Source organism: Pezoporus flaviventris, unplaced genomic scaffold, assembly GCF_033815535.1.
Source record: "Pezoporus flaviventris isolate CSIRO_AGI_PZ_B2104156 unplaced genomic scaffold, CSIRO_AGI_Pfla_v1 ptg000097l, whole genome shotgun sequence".
In the NCBI taxonomy this organism is placed as follows: domain Eukaryota; kingdom Metazoa; phylum Chordata; class Aves; order Psittaciformes; family Psittacidae; genus Pezoporus; species Pezoporus flaviventris.
Genome location: NW_026892645.1, coordinates 6,534,321 through 6,552,943, shown reverse-complemented (window position 1 = coordinate 6,552,943; position 18,623 = coordinate 6,534,321). Strand labels below are relative to the sequence as shown.

Sequence of the window (18,623 nt, the reverse complement as noted above, 5' to 3'; positions counted from 1 at the left end):
GGCTGCGGTACGCAATTTGCGTATCGTTAGCGGTACTAAGGGGGGGGAGCGGGGTGGGGGGGGGAGCGGACACCTCGGGGCCCTGAGGGACCCCGGGGGTGAGGAGGCCCGGGGGGGGGGGGCCCTGCCCAGCCTCCCCTAGACCCCCCCCTGGCCCGCAGGAGCCCCCCCATAGTCCCCTATTGAGTGCACCCCCCCTATGGCCATGGCGTCCCCCCCGGCTCCCCCAGCCAAGAAGCGGAAGATGAACTTCTCAGAGCGGGAGGTGGAGATCATCGTGGAGGAGCTGGAGCGGGGCAAGCACCTCCTCATCAACCACTTCAACGCCGGCGTGCCCTTGGCCACCAAGGCCGCGGCCTGGCACGACATCCTGCGCCGCGTCAACGCCGTCGCCACGTGCCACCGCGAGCTGCCCGAGGTCAAGAAGAAGTGGTCGGACCTCAAGACCGAGGTGCGGCGGAAAGTGGCCCAGGTGCGGGCTGCCATGGAAGGGGGAAGCGACGGCCACAACGGCGGCGGCGGCGGCAACGGGACGGAGAGCGAGGACCCGACGGGCGCCGCGGCCGCCCCTGTTATCCTGACCCCCATGCAGCAGCGCATCTGTAACCTGCTGGGAGAAGCCACCATCATCAGTTTGCCGAGTGGGGACTGCAGCGCGGGTGACGGGAGCGAGATACCCATCACCGCGGCAGCCACCACGGTCACCCTGACCCAGAGTGAGTGCTGCGCCTGCTGGAGAGGCGCTGGTCTCAGTAATAGGGGACCTTGGTACCTGCCTGAGCGCTGTATGGGGAAAGCCCCAGCAAAAAGAACCCTCCCGTGTCTGTGTTTGGAAAATGGCATTCCCAGTATGTCCTTGTGCTGTAGGGAATGGCTGCAGGGTACACATATAGTGGCTGAGCTCAGCCTTAAGGACAAGGGAAGCAAATAGAGCAGCCTTCCAGTATGTGAAGGGGGCTACAAGGATGCTGGAGGGACTCTTCATCAGGGACTGTAGCGATAGGACGTGGGGTGATGGGTTTAAACTGAAACAGGGGAAGTTCAGGTTAGATATAAGGAAGAAGTTCTTTACTGTAAGGGTGGTGAGGCACTGGAATGGGTTGCCCAAGGAAGCTGTGAATGCTCCATCCCTGGCAGTGTTCAAGGCCAGCTTGGACAGAGCCTTGGGTGACATGGTCTAGTGTGAGGTGTCCCTGCCCATGGCGGGGGGTTGGAACTGGATGATCTTAACCATTCATGGTCATTCAAACCATTCTATGACTAAATATCCTTTGCGCCTCGGAGATGTTCGGTCCCCCTTTCCGGGGACAGAAACAGGAGGAAAAGCATCTCCAGGGCTGGTTTCCCACTCTGCCCCATGCTCACAAGTGCCACTCAGGGTCTTGTCTTTGCCCTGACGTCATTGGTTAATGCTGCTGGGAAAGACTGTTTGAACTGGAAGCCGAGAAATGGTTTTGTCTGGACAGATAAGGCATGGCCTGTTCCTTCGGACTGTACAGTCTAGGAGGAAGGGTGCATGAGGGTGGAGTAGACTTCAATCTTCAATAGGTCATTTTGTGCATTGGTCGTTGTATGTTATCTCAGGGAGCAGGCCCTATTCCTGTGATAGCCATTGAATAGTCCCATAGATAAAACTCGCAGCTCTGTCTCACCCCCTTTGTGTCCTTTGTTCTCAGTTCCTGCAGAGACAACCTACCACAGCCTGGAGGACGGGGTCGTGGAGTACTGCACAACAGAAGCCCCCGCCACAGTCACCGCAGAGGCACCTCTGGAGATGATGGCGCATCAGCACGAAGTGGCTGCGAAACCCCAGGAGCTGAAGAGCCGAATCGCTCTGAACTCGGCCAAGCTCTTGCAGGAGCAGCGCGTGACCAACTTGCACGTGAAGGAGATTGCCCAGCACTTGGAGCAGCAGAATGACTTGCTTCAGATGATCCGGCGCTCTCAGGAGGTGCAGGCGTGCGCCCAGGAGCGGCAGGCACAAGCCATGGAAGGAACGCAGGCAGCGCTGAGCGCCCTCATCCAGGTCCTCCGCCCCATGATTAAGGACTTCCGTCGGTTTCTGCAGAGCAATACACCCAGCCCGTCGGTCACCACTGACCCCAGCCAGACGGGGCAGCAGGATGGCATGATCCAGTGAAGGAAACAGGGATGGGAGGGGAGGTTTAGATGGGCTACTGGGGAGAAAAATCTCTTCACGGAAAGGCTTGTCCTGCACTGGAAGAGGCCGCCCAGGGAAGCGGTGGAGACACCAAGACATGTTCATGTGGTGCTTAGGGATGTGGTTTTGTGGTGGACTTGGCAGCACTGGACTCAATGATTGTAACGGGGCTTTCCCAACCTGAACTATTCTATGGGACATCTGTCTAGGGAAAAAAACCTGCTGGTGCTGCTGGAGGACCCAGGGGGTGTCAGTGTGACATGGCTTGCCTTGGAGTCTGAGCCTAAACAGCTTTCTTTCTCTGCTAATCTTATGCTAATCTGCCTTTTCAGACTCCTCAGAGAGCCATAGCAGGATGTGTAATAAACCAGGAACTTACCAGTGGTTGCTTTAGTTCCTCAAACAATGGAGTTATTAGTTAAAAAAGCAGTTATTTTTTAAATTTCTGTTTGAAAATCCCTCTCCTCAGTGTGGCACCTCTGTCCTTCCCTCTCACTCAAGATCTACTGCCTTTAACTGACTTCTAACATGGAGAACCTTATGGTATCAAGGCGCTGCAGCTACCAGGGTACAGTTATCACCAGCAGTGCATGGTAGTGAATGAGTTTCTGTCTCTTGCTGAAAGCACGCACTGGAAACGTGGTACCAGATGTGGTTCAGCCTTCTCTCTGCACTGTGAGTTATGGATACTGCTCTTGCAGTGTGACATCCAGCCCGTGCAGACCAGTGCCAAGCTGACATACGGTTTAAATCCCACCTTCATCCCCTAAGGATACAAATGGGATTCAAATAGCGCATTCACCTCATGTTCTGTCTGCGTGTGGTCATGGAATTTCACTACTAACTTGGCAGGTGAGATGAAAGTGTCTCGGTTACCACATGCTGCCCTGGGATATGTGTTGGAGCAATGTCTTACCTGTCTCAGCTTAATGCACAAGAGCCTGGATGAGTTTCTCTCAGGTGGGTGTAACAGGTAAAGCTCCATCTCTTGTCACTCCATAATGCCTTGATCCATCAAAGTGGACCTGGGCCACAGAGCCTCAGCCTGGCAGGAATTCCCAGCCTTTAGGAGTTTGTCAGGCACTGACTGAACTGGGTGAATTTTGGAGTGTGACTTGGTTCTGCTGTGGGTGGTGGTGAAGGTGGTTCTGTACCTGTGGGGAGCTGGAAGCCAGTACAGCTCTTTGTTAGTTGCTTCAGTGGCATGGAGCTCGCCTCACGATTTCCTTACTGTGATACAGGGTAAAACGTCCTAGCAGCCACTTTGAGAGGTCCTCAATGAGAAAGCTTCGTTTCATAGGACGGTCAATGTGATTCTCACAAACTTGCAGCAACTTCATAAACTTCTAAGATGAAAAGCTCCATTTGTACATGCATGGAAGCAAATGTCAAAGGAAAAGAGAAAGAAAGAAGCAAAACTCCTTCTCCCTTGCAAAGTGTGTCACATTTAATGAGCTTGTTCCTTGCCAGATATTAACTTTGAAACAGAGCTTCTTCAGAGCTGTTATTTGCTTGCTGTTAAGTCTCCTTTAGGGCTGGGAGATGAGCAAAGACCAAGGAGGGAGTGAATTTGCACAATCAAATGAAACCTTTACACAGCCTTTTCTGAGGGGATGCTGATGGGAACCCCTGGTTAGAGCCACTGCCTGTCCCCAGCCTTTCCTCATTGCCTCTCCTCTGCAATCTGGTGGGGCAGGACAGGACAGTGCAGTGAGAAGAGTTTAGGCCCTGAAGACTTTGGCACTGACATCTCACTGAGTCAGCCCCACGAGTAACACTCACCAGAGGCTTCCTCTCAGACTTTGTGGAATCAAATCAATTGCTCAATTGAACTTTATTTTTTGAGTGAAACCTCCTGTTCCCCATGTTGATTTACCTCATTTGTGTCATTTCTCCTTTCCAGATATGAATTTTAATTAAAAGAAATACATTTTTGGTAAACAGGCTGCTTCAGTTCATTGGCAAAAAGGAGTTTGTGAGGTTTGCAACACAGAGAAAAGGCCAAAGCTGTGAACAGCCACAGGTCAGGGTAGTTTTTTTCTCTCCTCTGTGAACTTTATGGCCTTGTATTTAGCTAATTATGGTCTTTACAAACAGCATCTTGGAGCACTGGTTATTCTCTTGTGTAGCACAGCTTACTGAACCAACTGCTCAGAAGGTGCCACAACAGCCTAAAATGATGCATGAAGCAGCAGCCTTTGGCTTTCAATTGCAGAGTCCATTTTTTCAGTGACTAAGCACTTAAGCTGTGTTTCATGGGACTAAAACGTGTTGCTCTTGGAACCACCCATTTTCCTTGTCTTTTCAGGTTAAAAATAGAGCTTACTCAAGGCAGCAACATTCAGCCCAAGTTCCCCATACACGTTTTTGTGTCATTAAAAGAGATGTAGCAATGTTTTAAATACAGGGTGAGCACTATGATGAGGGGCTTGGTTGTTGCTCATGACCAGATCATCAAATCTGGGGAGGGAGAAAAGTGTCCCTTAAAGTTACAACCAGGAGGAACGGGTACAGGGTGAATGTATACACAGCGTGTACAACTGGAAACTGGTGCCTAAGCTGAACAAAAGCTAAGGAGTAATATCTAAAGATGTTCATTTGTGCTCTCTTACTGTTCTTCTTGTGCCGAGGATTGTGTTTGGCATCCAAAGCAGGGATGCTCTGTCACAGGTACCCCGGAGGTGAGAGCAAGCAGCCAGGCAATGAACAGCTTCCTTTGTACCTGCTGGAGGAAGAGAGGTTCGGTGAGGAAGAGACTCTCGGTGGGTCGGAGATAACCCCTGTGGCAGAGGCAGCACCTCTAGCTGTCAGCACCACTTGCTGCTTCAGCATCAGATCTGTGTGCAGCTCAGGCACGGCTCTCCAGGAGATGGCACTGTGCAACGGGGCAAGGGGGCCTCAGGGGATCCTGAGCCGCAGCAAAGCCCTGCAGGGCCCTGGCAGGGTGAAATGATCCTGGTCCTCCAGACCTGTTGTGATCCTGCTTCTGCCTCTCACTGATGAATCTCTTCAGGACTGAGAGCATGGAGAGGGAGAAGTTCAACAGGCAGAGCCCAGTGATGGGGAACATGGGTACCCATAGAAACCTGCTCTAGTCGAAGGTGCCCCTACCGTGGCAAGGGGTTGGAACTGGATGAGCTTTAAACCCCCTTCCAGCCCAAACCAGTCTGTGGTTCTATGCCCAGGAACACAAATTGGGTCCCTCTGCTTCTGAAAACACAGGCAGAGGACACTGAGATGTGGGGATCTCATGTATCTCTTTGGGATGAGTTCATTACAGAAGTGTATGGGCAGGCACAGGAAAAAAAAAAAACAAACAATTTTAATTAAATTTAAATTAAAAAACTTCAATTATAAGCAAAGGGACAGTTTTAACTTTATTTCTTAAGAAAACCACACATAAACAGCTGAGCATCCCACAAATGCAGCATGCTGCCATAGCTACATCACAGTCCTGGAGCAGATCCCTGCCGAGGGACAGGATGAAATCACCTAATGCTCACCCAAATTACCTCCACCTCCTCCAGTGTGTCTTTAAAGTTTGTCAAGCCTGTTTTGGCAAAGCATTCTTCTGGGGTTTTTCTTTTTCCTGTTGCCATCTAAGAGGTTATTGCCAGCAGGTACTGTCAGCACATGTGGTCTGTTAAATATGAAAACTGAAGCCTTTAATATTAGAGTCATCAAGTGGTTTGTGTTGGAAGGGACCTTAAAGCTTCTCCAGCTCTAACCCCTGCCACAGGCAGAGACACCTTCCACTAGAGCAGCTTGCTCCAAGCCCCTGTGTCCAACCTGGCCTTGAACACTGGCAGTGATGGGGCAGCCACAGCTTCTCTGGGCACCCTGTGCCAGCGCCTCAGCACCCTCACAGGGAAGAGCTTCTGCCTAAGAGCTCATCTCAGTCTCCCCTCTTTTGAGTTTTCACGAGCCCTTGGGTCCCGGCCCTCCGAGGTGATTAACCCACGGCAGAGGCCCAGCCCCAGCAGGGACAGTTTCTGTTATTCTATTGCTGGGATCCCAAATTAGAGGTTGCCTTGTCAAGTGGAACCACAACTAACAGTTGTTTCTGCTGTGTTTGGGGTAACAGCGGCACTTGTGGGGCACAGCCAGAAGCACAGAACCAGTGTGACAGCCCATGGCCAGCAGAGCACTAAAGGCAATACCCTGGATACAGACACAGGATGATGTTTAATAAACACAAGAAGCCTTGAGGCAGGTTTTGGAAGGGGCAAACCAGCTCCAGTTCCACCCACAGGCTTCCCAGGAAGAAGCGGAGAGTCCTGCCGCACATTCCCAGAACATACTGGAGCAGACATGGAAACCAGTAAACAAAAAAAGCCAGGCAGCTGGATTTACAGGTCTGGCCACATGTTTGGGGAAAGGAATCCACCAGCTCCAGATTCCTGTGCTCCCTTTGTCCCGGTCGATAACAGGATCCCCCATCCCAGCAGAAACCCACCGTGCAGGTGTGTCCTTTGCCAGTCCAACAGGAAGCCCAGCCTGGCACTGAAAGTGAAACAGTTCCAGTTTATGATGATGAGTCCAGTTAAATATGGTACTAGTGAAAAACAGGAGCACATCAAAGTAGAGCTCACAGCCTGTTATTAAGTTAAGCTGGGAAGACACATGGTTGGAGTAACTCCACACCGTAGGATAATCCTGTGTAATGGGGACAGGTACCTGTTCCCCTCACAGGGTGTCCAGCAGCCTATGGGGCTCACACCACTGCCATGTCCTGCCCCGTTTTGGGAGCCCCCCAGCTTTGGGATAGGCACCCACCAACCACGGGCACCCCATGCAGTGGGTGACTGCAGGTACTCAGCCACCAGCAGCACAAAGGACACTTTATAATATAAAGCAACATGTGATAATCTTTCTTTTTGGCTGACGAGGCTGAAAGCTCATTAAAGCCATTATAACCAGGTTACAAGTGTAATGGAGGAGAGCCATTATTGCGTTTATGCTGTTGCAGCAAACGTGTGTCATTTAGTTTTCAAACCTCAATCATCTGGCTGCCAGGACAAATGGATTAACATGATGATGTTTTCCAGAGGAAGATGCTGATGATGTAGTTTGCAGGGCTTGATGATTTGTTCGGGGATCTGGGATTCCCCTGGGATATGAGAGAGGATTTGATGGCTCACCAAGTGCATTACAGAATCCATCTCGCTTCACCTCACTGTGTTTTGTCCCTTCGAATTCATCTTGCCTTATTTCTACCCCTGCTGCTTTATCTCAGTCCTCAAAGAGAGGAGGCAAGGAAAACCATCTCTGGTCCTGCACACTCACAGCCCCAAGGTGAGCAGGGCAGAGATCCCAGTGTGACACACTTCTCCAATGACAGCAGAGGTGAGGCTCAGGCTGAACTGCAGAGCCCAGACTGATAAAACTATCCCAGCCTGATAAAACAATGCCCTGAGCCAGCAAAAACTGAGGAAGTGGTGGCAGCAACTGGAGAGCAGCATCAGGAAAGGCTTAGGTCAGGGAGAGCATGGAGCTAAGGTTCATGGAGCAGAGGTGAGGTGGGTACAGTGGGGCTGAGGCAGAGGAGAAATCAACAGCATTTGAGCCTGGGGTAAGGAGAATCAGTATGTCAGTGCCCTGTTCACATCCACACACAGCTCCTTAGTGGATGGATTGGAAAGTAATATAAAGCCAGTGGGATGGTGGATAGATGGGGATGCCCTGTGCTGTGGGGCTCAGAGTAACTCACCCGCTCTGGGAGCGGAAGGAGCACTGTCCCTTTAAACCAATGTGGATTTTCCCAGAAACAATCCTGCAGCATAAACAGAGAAAAAAAAATCATCAGGGTGAATTTCAGACTCATAAAGATTTAATCGCTAAGTCATGAGACTGCGTTTGTTAGGAAAATATCCATACCCCTGAGACTCCGGCTCTGGTTGCTATATTACACACTGCTCACTGGGCACCTCTCCAAACGCCTTTATTTTTACCATTAGTCAATTAATCATAAAAACACTGAGGTTTGCTTGAGATAATTCTGATAAAACTGCTGGGTAAATATGCATGAGAAGAGCACGCATGAAAATCGCTGTCATCTTCAGCATTTGGGGCTGTTGCTATAAACAAGAGCAGGCCTCCGAGGAGGTTATTTATCAGGGTGAATCATCCCAGATAACACACAGCCTCCTCCCACAGCACAAACACAGGGCTCGTTTGTCCTTTTGCTAGTGATGGAAGGGAAAGATGGACACGTGTGTCAGAGTGTGCTCAGGGAATGGGATGCGTGAGGGACCAGGCTGGATTCTTCAGCTGCTTCCAGCATTCAGCATCCCAGCTTGGCCGATAGTAAATATCTAGCAGGCTGGGCTCTATCCCAATAAAGTGAGAAACAGAAAGCAGTAAAAACCCAGCTCATCTCTAACTATGTCTCCAGATATCAATGGATTTACTGATTCAGGTCCTACCTTTATAAGCAGCCTCCACAAACCCTGTTGTATGGGAGGGCTGTGATGCCTTACCCAGTATGAAATGTGCTCCCAGCCCAAAGCCTGTGTATCTCCTGAACCCGCCCTCATAACAAATACAAATCATTACAAAGCAATTGGCTTCATGCAGTTGTTGACTTTCAGACAAGTGATGTAGCCCTGTACTTTTCCCAGCAGTCTCATGGCTCACATTGCGGTAGAATTCTTTGATAGCTCTGATATTGTCTGCAAAGATGCCAAAGATTAAAGGCAAAGAGCCCAAGCATCAAAGCCTGGCAAAGAGAAGGAGGATTCCCAGGCTTCCATCCAAGCTTTGCCAGACACCAGCAAACCATCCCTGGGAAAAGCCCCTCCCATACGAGCCTCAACTTCTCTGCCACAGAGACTCTCAGGCACATCCCTAACTTAAAACCCAGGCAAATCACCTTGATGATTGCGAACTCCTCCAGGATGAGGAGAGACATTTTGTTCCGATGGCCCTTAAACGCTGGAATCCTGCCTGACCAGGGATCCCAGCAGCAGCACCTAATAACAGGGAGCCATGGTGATGAGGAGATGCGTTTGGCTGCCACATCTCAGGGTGATACCCTGCCCCGTGCTGCCTGTGCGGTGCCAAGGCCTCCCTCCTGCTCAGCCTAACCCATCACCCGCTCTGTGGTACCCGAGGGCGCTGAGGGAGGACGGGGACGAGGTGGCGGACACAGACCACGTCTATCAGAGCCGCCTCTCCCATCACCTCAGCCAGCCCCGCACACTGCAGTGCCAGCTGGGGCTCTGGGGCACCCTGGGGCGGTGGGAAGTCGAAGGACCCGCAGCCCCACCAACAACCCCACAACAGCCACGACACCACCGGCCCACTGAGGCGACACCGCGGCCTCCCTATTACCCCCCGCTTCCCGCCCACCGCCTCAGCTAGGAGGCGGGGCTTACCCCAACCGACAGCCTCCGCCTCCAATCGCCACGCTCTATTCCCCGCCCCGTGCCGGAGAAGCGAATCAAAGCCTTGTTCCTCTCGTCCCGCCTCCTTGCCGCTGGTCCAATCAGGCGGCGCCGCTCTCGTGGTCCTCGTCTCCCTCCCAGGGGATGGAGGGAGGGGTTACGTAGTGTCGGAGTGGTATTCTCGAAGCGTCCTGGTGGCGTTGTGTTGCTTTGGGCTGCCTGCGGCGTTGGCGTAGCGGGCGCAGTTGGCGTAGCTCTACCAGAGGCGGCTGTGGCGGGGAGCAGCGGCGGCGGCCGTGAGGAGAGGGCAGAAGCGGGGTCGGGCAGGCACCGGGCCGGAACCGGACCGCAGGTCGGTGGAAGGGGCCGGGAAGTGGGCTAAGAGCTCCTATAGGGCAGCTTGTGATTGAGGACCGGGAGAGGAACTGAGACCTGACTGCAGCTCGGTGTATGGGTTGGGAGCAGGGCTGAGACCTGGCAGCAGCTCGGTGCATAGGCTGGGAATGGGGCTGAGACCTGGCTGCAGATCAGTGCATGGGCTGGGAGCAGGGCTGAGACCTGGCTGCAGCTCGGTGCATGGGTTGGGAGCAGGGCTGAGACCTGGCTGCAGCTCAGTGCATGGGCTGGGAATGGGGCTGAGACCTGGCTGCAGCTCAGTGCATGGGTTGGGAGCAGGGCTGAGACCTGGCTGCAGCTCAGTGCATGGCTTGGGAGCAGGGCTGAGACCTGGCTGCAGCTCAGCGCATGGGTTGGGAGCAGGGCTGAGACCTGGCTGCAGATCAGTGCATGGGCTGGGAATGGGGCTGAGACCTGGCTGCAGATCAGTGCATGGGCTGGGAATGGGGCTGAGACCTGGCTGCAGATCAGTGCATGGGCTGGGAATGGGGCTGAGACCTGGCTGCAGATCAGTGTACAGGATGGGAATGGGGCTGAGACCTGGCAGCAGCTCGGTGCATGGCTCATAGGCTCATAGCTAGGCTGAGGGCTGGCCATGGCTCAGTGCATGGCCCCTGGGGCTGGGATAGAGGCTGAGACCTGGCTGCAGCCTGGTGTGTGGTCCACGGAGCCCAGAGGCAGGCTGAGAGCTGGCCACTGTTCACTGCATGGCTTAGAAAGCAAGCTGAGACCTGACCACATCTCAGCACATGGCCCAGGGGTGCCAGGGCGCGGGCTGCGACGTCTCTGCAGCCCAGTGTATGATCCACGGAGCCCAGAGGTGGGCTGAGACCTGTCCCCAGCTCCATGTGCAGTCCAGGCGGCTGGAGGGCAGGCTGAGACCCAGCAGCAGCTCAGTGCAGCGGCAGAGGGGGCAGGTATAGCTCATGATGGTGCAGAGCAGTCACCAGTCTGCCCGAGCAGGAGGGGGGCTTTAACCACACACCCCTACAGGCTATAAGGAGCTTTGCCTGCCTTGGTTTGCAGTCATTAATTCTTCATATTGGCACGGATTGTTTACTGCCTGGTGTTCATAACCTCATCCCTTTGGATGCTATTCAGGTCTTGCCTCCCTGGCTTAGGTATTGTGCAAATGTGTGATGAAATGACCATCTCCAGCCCCAAAAGTGCCCTTTGAGGGCATGGGTTGGTGTGGACCTGGTGCTGGGGAAGGCAGCAGACTCGGTGGGCCTGTCTATTGGACAGCCAGATGACCTGATTCGGTTGTTATGCTGTGTAATCTGGAGCAGACTGCTGCTTTCTCTCCCTTCTCTGCTGCTTTCTCTCCCTTCTCTGCTGCTTTCTCTCCCTTCTCTGCTGCTTTCTCTCCCTTCTCTGCTGCTTTCTCTCCCTTCTCTGCTGCTTTCTCTCCCTTCTCTGCTGCTTTCTCTCCCTTCTCTGCTGCTTTCTCTCCCTTCTCTGCTGCTTTCTCTCCCTTCTCTGCTGCTTTCTCTCCCTTCTCTGCTGCTTTCTCTCCCTTCTCTGCTGCTTTCTCTCCCCTCTCTGCTGCTTTCTCCAGTTATAAGATTCTGGTCTGACACTCGGGGCTGGTTGGAAATACAGAAAAGAAACAGATTTTTGTGTTTCTTGAGATGGCTTTTGCTTAATCTTGTTAGACTGACCTTGCTCTGTCAACTGCTTCTAAAGGTGATGGCTGAAAATAAAGCAGATTTTTATTAGCTGCTTTGCAAAACAGAAATTACAGGGGGATGACAACAGTGAAGCTTGCTCTAGGCAAAAAGGGGGAAGAGGATGTTGGGGCCAGGCTAATTGGGGCCATACCTCTTAAGAATGGTATGAGTCTGGAGTGAATATTACCCATCCAAACAGGTTTTAGAGGAGGAGGAGGAGCCCAAGACTCGCTGGGACTAATTTACTCATTTCCCTCCCAAAGGCTGACCCGAAGACCTGTACCAAGGAGTTGCACAAGAGGAGGAGATAGAAACTGGAAGCTCTCTGAATGTGCTGCCCACAGACTTAACGCTTCTTTGGAAACTCAAGGTGATTTCTGATAAGAGATGCTTTCTGGAGGGGTTGTGCTGAAGGCAGAGCGCTGCAGCCTCTAACTGGGACAGCTCCTGCTGGTCTGGAGCTGAGACTGACTTCTCTCCCTCCCTTTTCCCTTGGAGATGTTGCAGAGATTTAATCTGACCTCCTCCTCCTCACCTGAAGCCTGCCGTGGCGATGATCCCACAGCCAGATCCGACCACCAAAGAGAAGAGGATTGTGTGTTTGAAGCTGGGCCGTCGTTGTAACTGAACTGGAATTTAATCCCTGCTTGCGTTCCCGGAACGAGTGCTCTTTCTCTGCTTGTCTGTGTGTGTTTTGAGCCGCTCCTCCCTCATCTTGTTTGGGATTCCTGGGCTTGCCACGCTGAATTTGCCCATGGCTTTCCTGATGAAAAAGAAGAAATTCAAGTTTCAGACAAGCTTTACTCTAGAAGAGCTGACTGCCGTCCCCTTCGTCAATGGGGTTCTGTTCTGCAAAATCAGGCTGCTAGATGGAGGAGACTTTGCTAGCTTATCCACCAGGTAAGAAGCTGCTTGCACACTTGCTTCCTGGCTGTCCTCCTTCTCCTGGTTATTCTTCACTTGAATGCTTTAGCATATGGCTACCACTTGCCTACCCCTTGATGGGATTTTAATAGATGTGTTGTAGGGCCCCACATGCCACATCATTCTCACAGTACATAGCTGGAGAGCTCTGAACCTGGGTGGTGTTGGCTGATCAGAGCTGGACTGCATTTTTCAGAGACATGGAGAGGGAGCAGGAGTTGCTCCCCTGAAAGGGACTGGGGTTTATTTTGGAGGAAATCCTATCTTTCCCCCCTTGTCCTTGCCCAAGTTCTCACACTTTTGTTTCAGACCCTATGCTTTATTGCTCTCATGCCCGACTTGAAACTCAACTCTGTAGAAAACTGTATCTAAGCAAATCAACCCATCCCAACTTTGCTTTCCTCCTTTGATTCTGAATTTCTCTTCTTGGTAAGAGCAGAAGTAGCTTGCTTTGCATTGCAAATTGCTGTGCAAGGGAAAACTGCTGCCTGGAGTCAAAGTTGTCAGTGTTAAAGACACAGTTTATCTGCTTGAAGTGATGCCATTGCATCTCCCAAGTCTAGAGATGCGCTGTTTTCCCCTATATGCGATCTGTCACATTGGGTTCCTTCTGCTGCACGTTGTACAGTGTTGTTCTTCCATCAGGTATTGGCATTCCTCTGCCTGCTTCAGGCAGGTCTGTCCCCCCTCCTGCTACTAATTGCTAATAAAACCTTGTTTTGTTTCCAGCTATGCACATAGATTATCACCAGCAGTATGCAAACACAAATTCCAGAACAGCCCAGACTTGCTTGCTTTCTGCCTCAAGATGTGAAGGAAGCCTTCAGTGGCTTTCAAAACTTGTTTTTTTGCTTTTCTGAGTGACTGCTCAGTTTTAAAGGGACAGGAGTAGTTTGTGCTAGCTGTTAACTGCTTTATCCCAGAGTTAAAGCCTCCTTTGGTCTGGTTTTCCTCTTTGTGGTGCTGCAAACAGAGCTTTCTCGTTTCAGGAGAGAAGATTTTTATTGTGCAAGCCTAAAACATTTGTGTCTTGCACATGGAAGTGGTGGGGCTTTGCTCAAAGCTTAGTTTTTCTTCCAGAGGCACAGTGCAACCCCATCTGAAGCTGTGGGCATGGAACAACCTCCAAAAATGGACTTTGAATTAATTTCTCTTTTGAAGAAAATCTATCAAAAGAGCTTTTCCTTACAGTGTTCTCCCCTGAGGCTAGATCCTTTGGTGGAAGCAGCTTATCTAAGGAATTCAAACAGTATGTGAACTTGGAATGAAATTAACCCCTCTGATTCCTGGAGCCATAATAAACTGAGTTGAACTGGAGGGTGTCTCGGGAAGAGGCTGTGCTGAGAAATATCCATCTCCTTCTCCTTGTTGTCCCTAAAAGCAGCTTCTAGGAGCCATCAGTGGGGTTTGCTGCTGCTGCCAATGTTGAGTTGTGATCTGGCTGGGGTTCAGCAGTTCACTCAGCACGGTGCGTTGCAGATGTGTTCCAGCAGTGAAACTGTCTGTAATTCAAACCAAACACATACGTTGCTCTCAACTGCCTTGACTGCTTATAAACGAGCGAAGGGGAAGTAGGCTGTTGGGTTTGCTGCCTTTCCCCTAACCTGTCTGTACTCTAACTGAAAGCACATGGGAACCTGGTCCTGCCTGAAAAGTTACAGATCTCAATGGTATTGAGTTGTTTGACCTCTTCCAAATATTTTCCCCTGTTGCAGTTAGAGAAACTTCAGGAGGCATGAATTTCCAGGAATGCTGAGGAGATGAGTTACTGTGTGGAGAGGCTCCCAGATGATGTTTTGGCTCTGCTCTGTGCTCCTCTGGTCAGTTCCATGACCTTTCTGATACTCTTTGGATCTGGGAAAGGATTAAAGAGGAGATGCTTTGTCCGTGGTGTGTTAGAAGTCTGTACATTATTTAGGATCTGTGATTGTTTCTCTGAAATCAATCACTTCCAGAACTGATTGGGTTTGAGGTTGTGCAGTGTCTTTCAGGTCATCTTATGTGAGCTGCTTACATAAAAAAAAAGAGTCTGGTGTTTGCTCTGCCGTCGGTTTTGGGCTTCTTCTGCAGTTTGTGGCAACAGGAGGTGTGCAGCTGTGGTCAAGGAGACCAGTACCTGTATCTGCCCATGAGTTTGCAGAGAATTGATCTCACAAGGTGTCCCATGGCATTTGGAGTGTTTAAATGGAGAGGGCAGAGATAGGTGTAGGAGCTCTTTGTAGGACACACTATACCAGTTTTCTGTGGATTGTGACCTATGTTGTGGAAAGAAGAGTCTGATAAAATAAGGATCTCCAGAGACAGATTTTTCAGATTATTTACAATTACTTAGCAGCTTGTGCATGTCTGTGGTGAGAGGTGGGGATCTGATCTATTCAGTGTGTTGCTGGGTGGCACCAGATTGATTGGACCTGTGAAGTGGGAGGCTGTACTGCCAGCTCCCATCAGCCCATCCCAGTCCCAAGTCCACTGCAGCCTAGGTTGCACCTCCTCTGCCCAGGCTGGGACAAAGCAGCCTGGCTACAGGGAAACCTGCCTGAAATGCATTAAGACTTAACTCTCTTAGGAATTTGAGGCACTCTGGAAAAGATCCAGGTCCTGTCAGCACATTCAGCTTTGGGGTTTCCTTGTTTGGTTTCTTTTTGTCTTGCCGGCTGGGGACCCTTTTCCCCCTCACTTGCTGTGCTCAGGCCTTGCATTAAACCATGGGTAGATTTGTGACTGAAGTTGCTTTTGCAATATCCTTCTGCTTGTCCTTTTCGCTCCCTTTGTAAAGTCTCCTTATGCTCCAGTGGGGCTTCTGGGGACAAGATGCAATTCAGTTTACAGTGCTCTGTGTGAAAAGCGGCTATTGTCTGTGGATTTATCATCCTGCTGTTGGATTGCAGAGCTTGGTCTCCTGAAAATGTATCTGAGGCAGGTATAGGCCAGGCAGGTGCTGTATTTCCCCAATATGTTCCTTGAATAGCATTAATCTAGATACTGAAATAGCACAACCGCCAGTGAATTCAGCTGCCTCCCAAGTAGCTTTAAAAATAGCAGGCACGGAGCAGCAGGGATGTATTCATGGCAACCGTTTTGGGGAAGCAGATGGGCTGCTTCGTGTTGGACCAGTTTGAAGGTTTTTTTTTTTGGGGGGGGGGTAGGTATATCTTTTGTTCCTAGAGAGATGATATGAGAAGCTCACCGGGAGGCTTTGGATCCTTGGCTCATCGCAGGCGGGAGCCTGGATGTCCAAATGGGAGCCTAAAGCTACAAGCTGACGTAGTACACACATGTACGTCTTTGGGTATAACAGAAGAGGAAGACTTGATTAAATTCCCTCCTCTTCTGCCCACGGTGTCAGATAATGCTGAGTGACAGCCAGATGCTCTTTACCTCAGCACTGATTGATTTCTGGCTGCGTGCTGGCAGCAAGCGCTGCCGGTGTGTGATGTGAAGGCAGTGGAAAGCCAGGTGTTGTCCACAGACTCCTGACATTTCATCCTACATTGTTCTGCTATTGTGCCAACACTCTGGTATTCCTGGACTTGAAGGAAGGGATTATACTCTGAAAGCCCCTGGCTGACTGTAGAGGAAAGACTGTTTTGCATGAGTTGAGTGACTTTAAGGGCATTTCCCACCTTCCTCATTCTTCTAAAGGCATCTCAGACTGTATTTCCTTTGGGATCATGCTTTTCCCAGTGCATGTGGCATTTCATCTTGCTTTTCTGATCCTGGCACTTCTGTACCAGTTTGAAACAAAGAATTAGCTTATCTCCTGCATCCCAGCAGCTGTGTGCATGCAGGCTCCAGCTGGGAGGCGCTGATCCTCTTAGGGTGGTCTAATCTTGGAAGTATTTGGGTGCTGGAGCCTGAACTGAGAATATTCTTAAACTTCAAATGTTTAATTGAGTAAGTGTGAAAGGCCACTTCCTGCACTGCCTGTTTCCTTTTTATTGGTGTAAAGCTGCATCCAGAGAGCGAAAGGAAATGCTGATATTTGGGGAGGCACCTCACACTGATAACTCCTTGTGGACTGAGGTCAGCTTTTGCGTAAGTGTGGCTTTGTCATCCTCATGTAGGTACAGACCTAAAGATACTTGCTTTCCTCTGCTGACAGGATGCAAAGCATCATTGTTGGTACACATCTCTTTCATTTCTGTAGGACATAAAGGGGAGAAGCGTTGTCCTACTAACACACAGCTGGTGATTCAGAAACCTTTGTGGAGGGAGGTGCAACTTGTACCACCTCCAAACTGTGGCTCTCAATGGTGAGAGTTAGAAATCAACTAATTCACTGTCTTTACATAAATAGTCACTGTGTCAGGTGTTACAGGATCCTTCTGGTTCACCACAGTTGTCTCTTTCAGACTGGAAAACCATTAATCGGAGACTAAAGGATTGATTCAGCCCAGCTGAGATCTAAATCTTCACCACTGTCTACCATAAAACAAAGGTTAGGTAACTAGATAGTTTCTTCTGGAGTCAGCATCCCCAAGAGGAAAGAAAACTAGCTGTAGTGAAAAGAGAAGATCACTGGCTGAGTTCTGCATCTTGATTTGAGTGGGGTTGCAGGAGGAAGAAATGGTTGTGGCTCTAACCATCCTCCCAGTTCCATATCTTAGGACAGCATGTGCTTGTCTTTAGTGCTTTAGCTCAACATCTGCTGAGCACTTGATGTGATAACATATTTGCAACAAAAGCAATTTTAAAATATGTCTGAAAACATAGACTTTCCCTATGTGTACATCTATTCTTAATGTACAGGTCAAGAGTGAGTTTTAATGCTCTGGAGCAGCTTCATGTGCCAACATCCTTCTTTCCTGGCTGCAGCCACAGGAGTGTCCTGGGGGTGTTTAATGGAGAAGGTGTTTGAATGCAGCCTCTAGAAACAATGTGCAATAAAACATAACCTGTTTCCAGATAATGTTAAGGTATAGTACCTGCACTGCCTGCATTCAGAGCCAAACACAGAGAAACTAAACAGCAAAAATGAGAAAAGGGGAAGCTAAATGTAGGTAAAAGTAATGAGAGCAGAAGCAGTGGGTGAGGTTTAATCTCTGCAAGGTGAGGGTATTGGAAGAAGGTGCAGAAGTGATACTGCACTGCAGGATCCTCAGCACAAACACTCTTAAGCTGCAGTTTGAGTTTGCAGAGCATTTCTATTGCTTTTTCTGGGCTGCTTCACCTGCAGGGTCTTGACCGCAGCAGCTTTGGGGTGGGTTGATTTGCTTCGTGCCAGACTTGCCTCTTCCTGTCCCTGGTCACCGTGTCGGAGCCTGTCACAAGACAGAATTACATTAAAACTTTCCTGCCATGGGAGCTGTATCCTGTTGAGTAAAACACAGTCTCTGTTCATGCTCTGATTGCTGTTCTGCCTGCTGCTGCTCAGGCAGGGGCTGCTTTGTTGACCAGCAGCTGCAATGTAAAGCCCTGTAACCGATAGGCTGTGTGTACAGCATCAGTAAATATGTTTGGATACAGCCAGCTTTACAAACTTCCCCTCTCATCCCTGATTCTGAAGGGCTAATTCTTAGCAACAGCCTTATCTGTGTGACTTAACCAGGTCTTGGATCAAAAAATGACTTGTTGGAAATTAATGTTCTACATTGAGACTGGGGCCATGTGGTCCATTTGGTTTGCAGGGTGGCAATACCATCAGCTCTAGCTGAGGATAAAGGTAGGTAGAAGAGGGTGCCCTCCCTCCCTTTTAGATGTGTTTATTTCTGAAGTACAGGAGGAAACCTAAATGACTTCCAGTCTGTTTATTCTTTGTGCTCTTGCACTGCCATCAGTGTTGATTCTAGCTTTGTAGCTGTATTTCTGAGGAATTCATGCGTGCCTCTGGGAGCCTGTGGTCTCGCTGCGCAGTGGTTGGTATTTTAATAGGCCATAAGTTGCCAGTGGCAAGTTGTTCTGGTACCAGTTTCTGGATAAATGAGGTAGGTACAGATTTATTTCCCATTTTATTGCAGGAAGCTACATCTGGTAGCATGGAAAGAGCCCTCGGATCAGGAACCTCCCTCACATCAGGGCAAGGCTCACAGAGTGGGATGGTGAGCTCTTGCAGCATTCACCTGCTCTTGGCTCTGTAGGGTTTCATCT

General features: G+C 50.3%; 2 protein-coding genes and 1 long non-coding RNA gene across 3 annotated transcripts in view; 2 read left to right on the top strand and 1 right to left on the bottom strand.

Annotated features, from left to right (window-relative positions):
- The first annotated feature begins 149 nt into the window (after window positions 1-149).
- Window positions 150-2,603, top strand: NAIF1 (nuclear apoptosis inducing factor 1). Its single transcript, XM_061476579.1, has 2 exons — window positions 150-716; window positions 1,677-2,603. Exons 1-2 carry the CDS (start codon window positions 200-202, stop codon window positions 2,138-2,140), a joined length of 981 nt encoding a protein of 326 aa, XP_061332563.1. The 5' UTR covers window positions 150-199; the 3' UTR covers window positions 2,141-2,603.
- A 2,915-nt stretch (window positions 2,604-5,518) lies between these two features.
- Window positions 5,519-9,287, bottom strand: LOC133281310 (uncharacterized). The gene is made up of 3 exons (XR_009747462.1): window positions 8,039-9,287; window positions 6,618-7,934; window positions 5,519-5,801 (listed from the first exon to the last, which is right to left on the bottom strand). It is a non-coding gene; the product is annotated as an uncharacterized LOC133281310 (long non-coding RNA).
- Window positions 9,288-9,690: 403 nt separating this feature from the next.
- The window catches only part of EEIG1 (estrogen-induced osteoclastogenesis regulator 1), a 39,230-nt gene continuing 30,297 nt past the window's right edge, over window positions 9,691-18,623 (top strand). Inside the window, exons 1-2 of the mRNA XM_061476598.1 lie at window positions 9,691-9,898; window positions 11,876-12,512. Of these exons, the coding sequence (XP_061332582.1) occupies window positions 12,367-12,512 (146 nt within the window). The 5' untranslated portion in view covers window positions 9,691-9,898; window positions 11,876-12,366. The remainder of the gene's footprint in view (window positions 9,899-11,875; window positions 12,513-18,623) is intronic.

Coding starts and splice junctions, on each gene's coding strand:
- NAIF1 (XM_061476579.1), top strand. CDS start 200: ATGGCCATGGCGTCCCCCCCGGCTCCCCCAGCCAAGAAGCGGAAGATG. Junction 717..1,676: donor CACGGTCACCCTGACCCAGA/GTGAGTGCTGCG, acceptor CTTTGTTCTCAG/TTCCTGCAGAGACAACCTAC.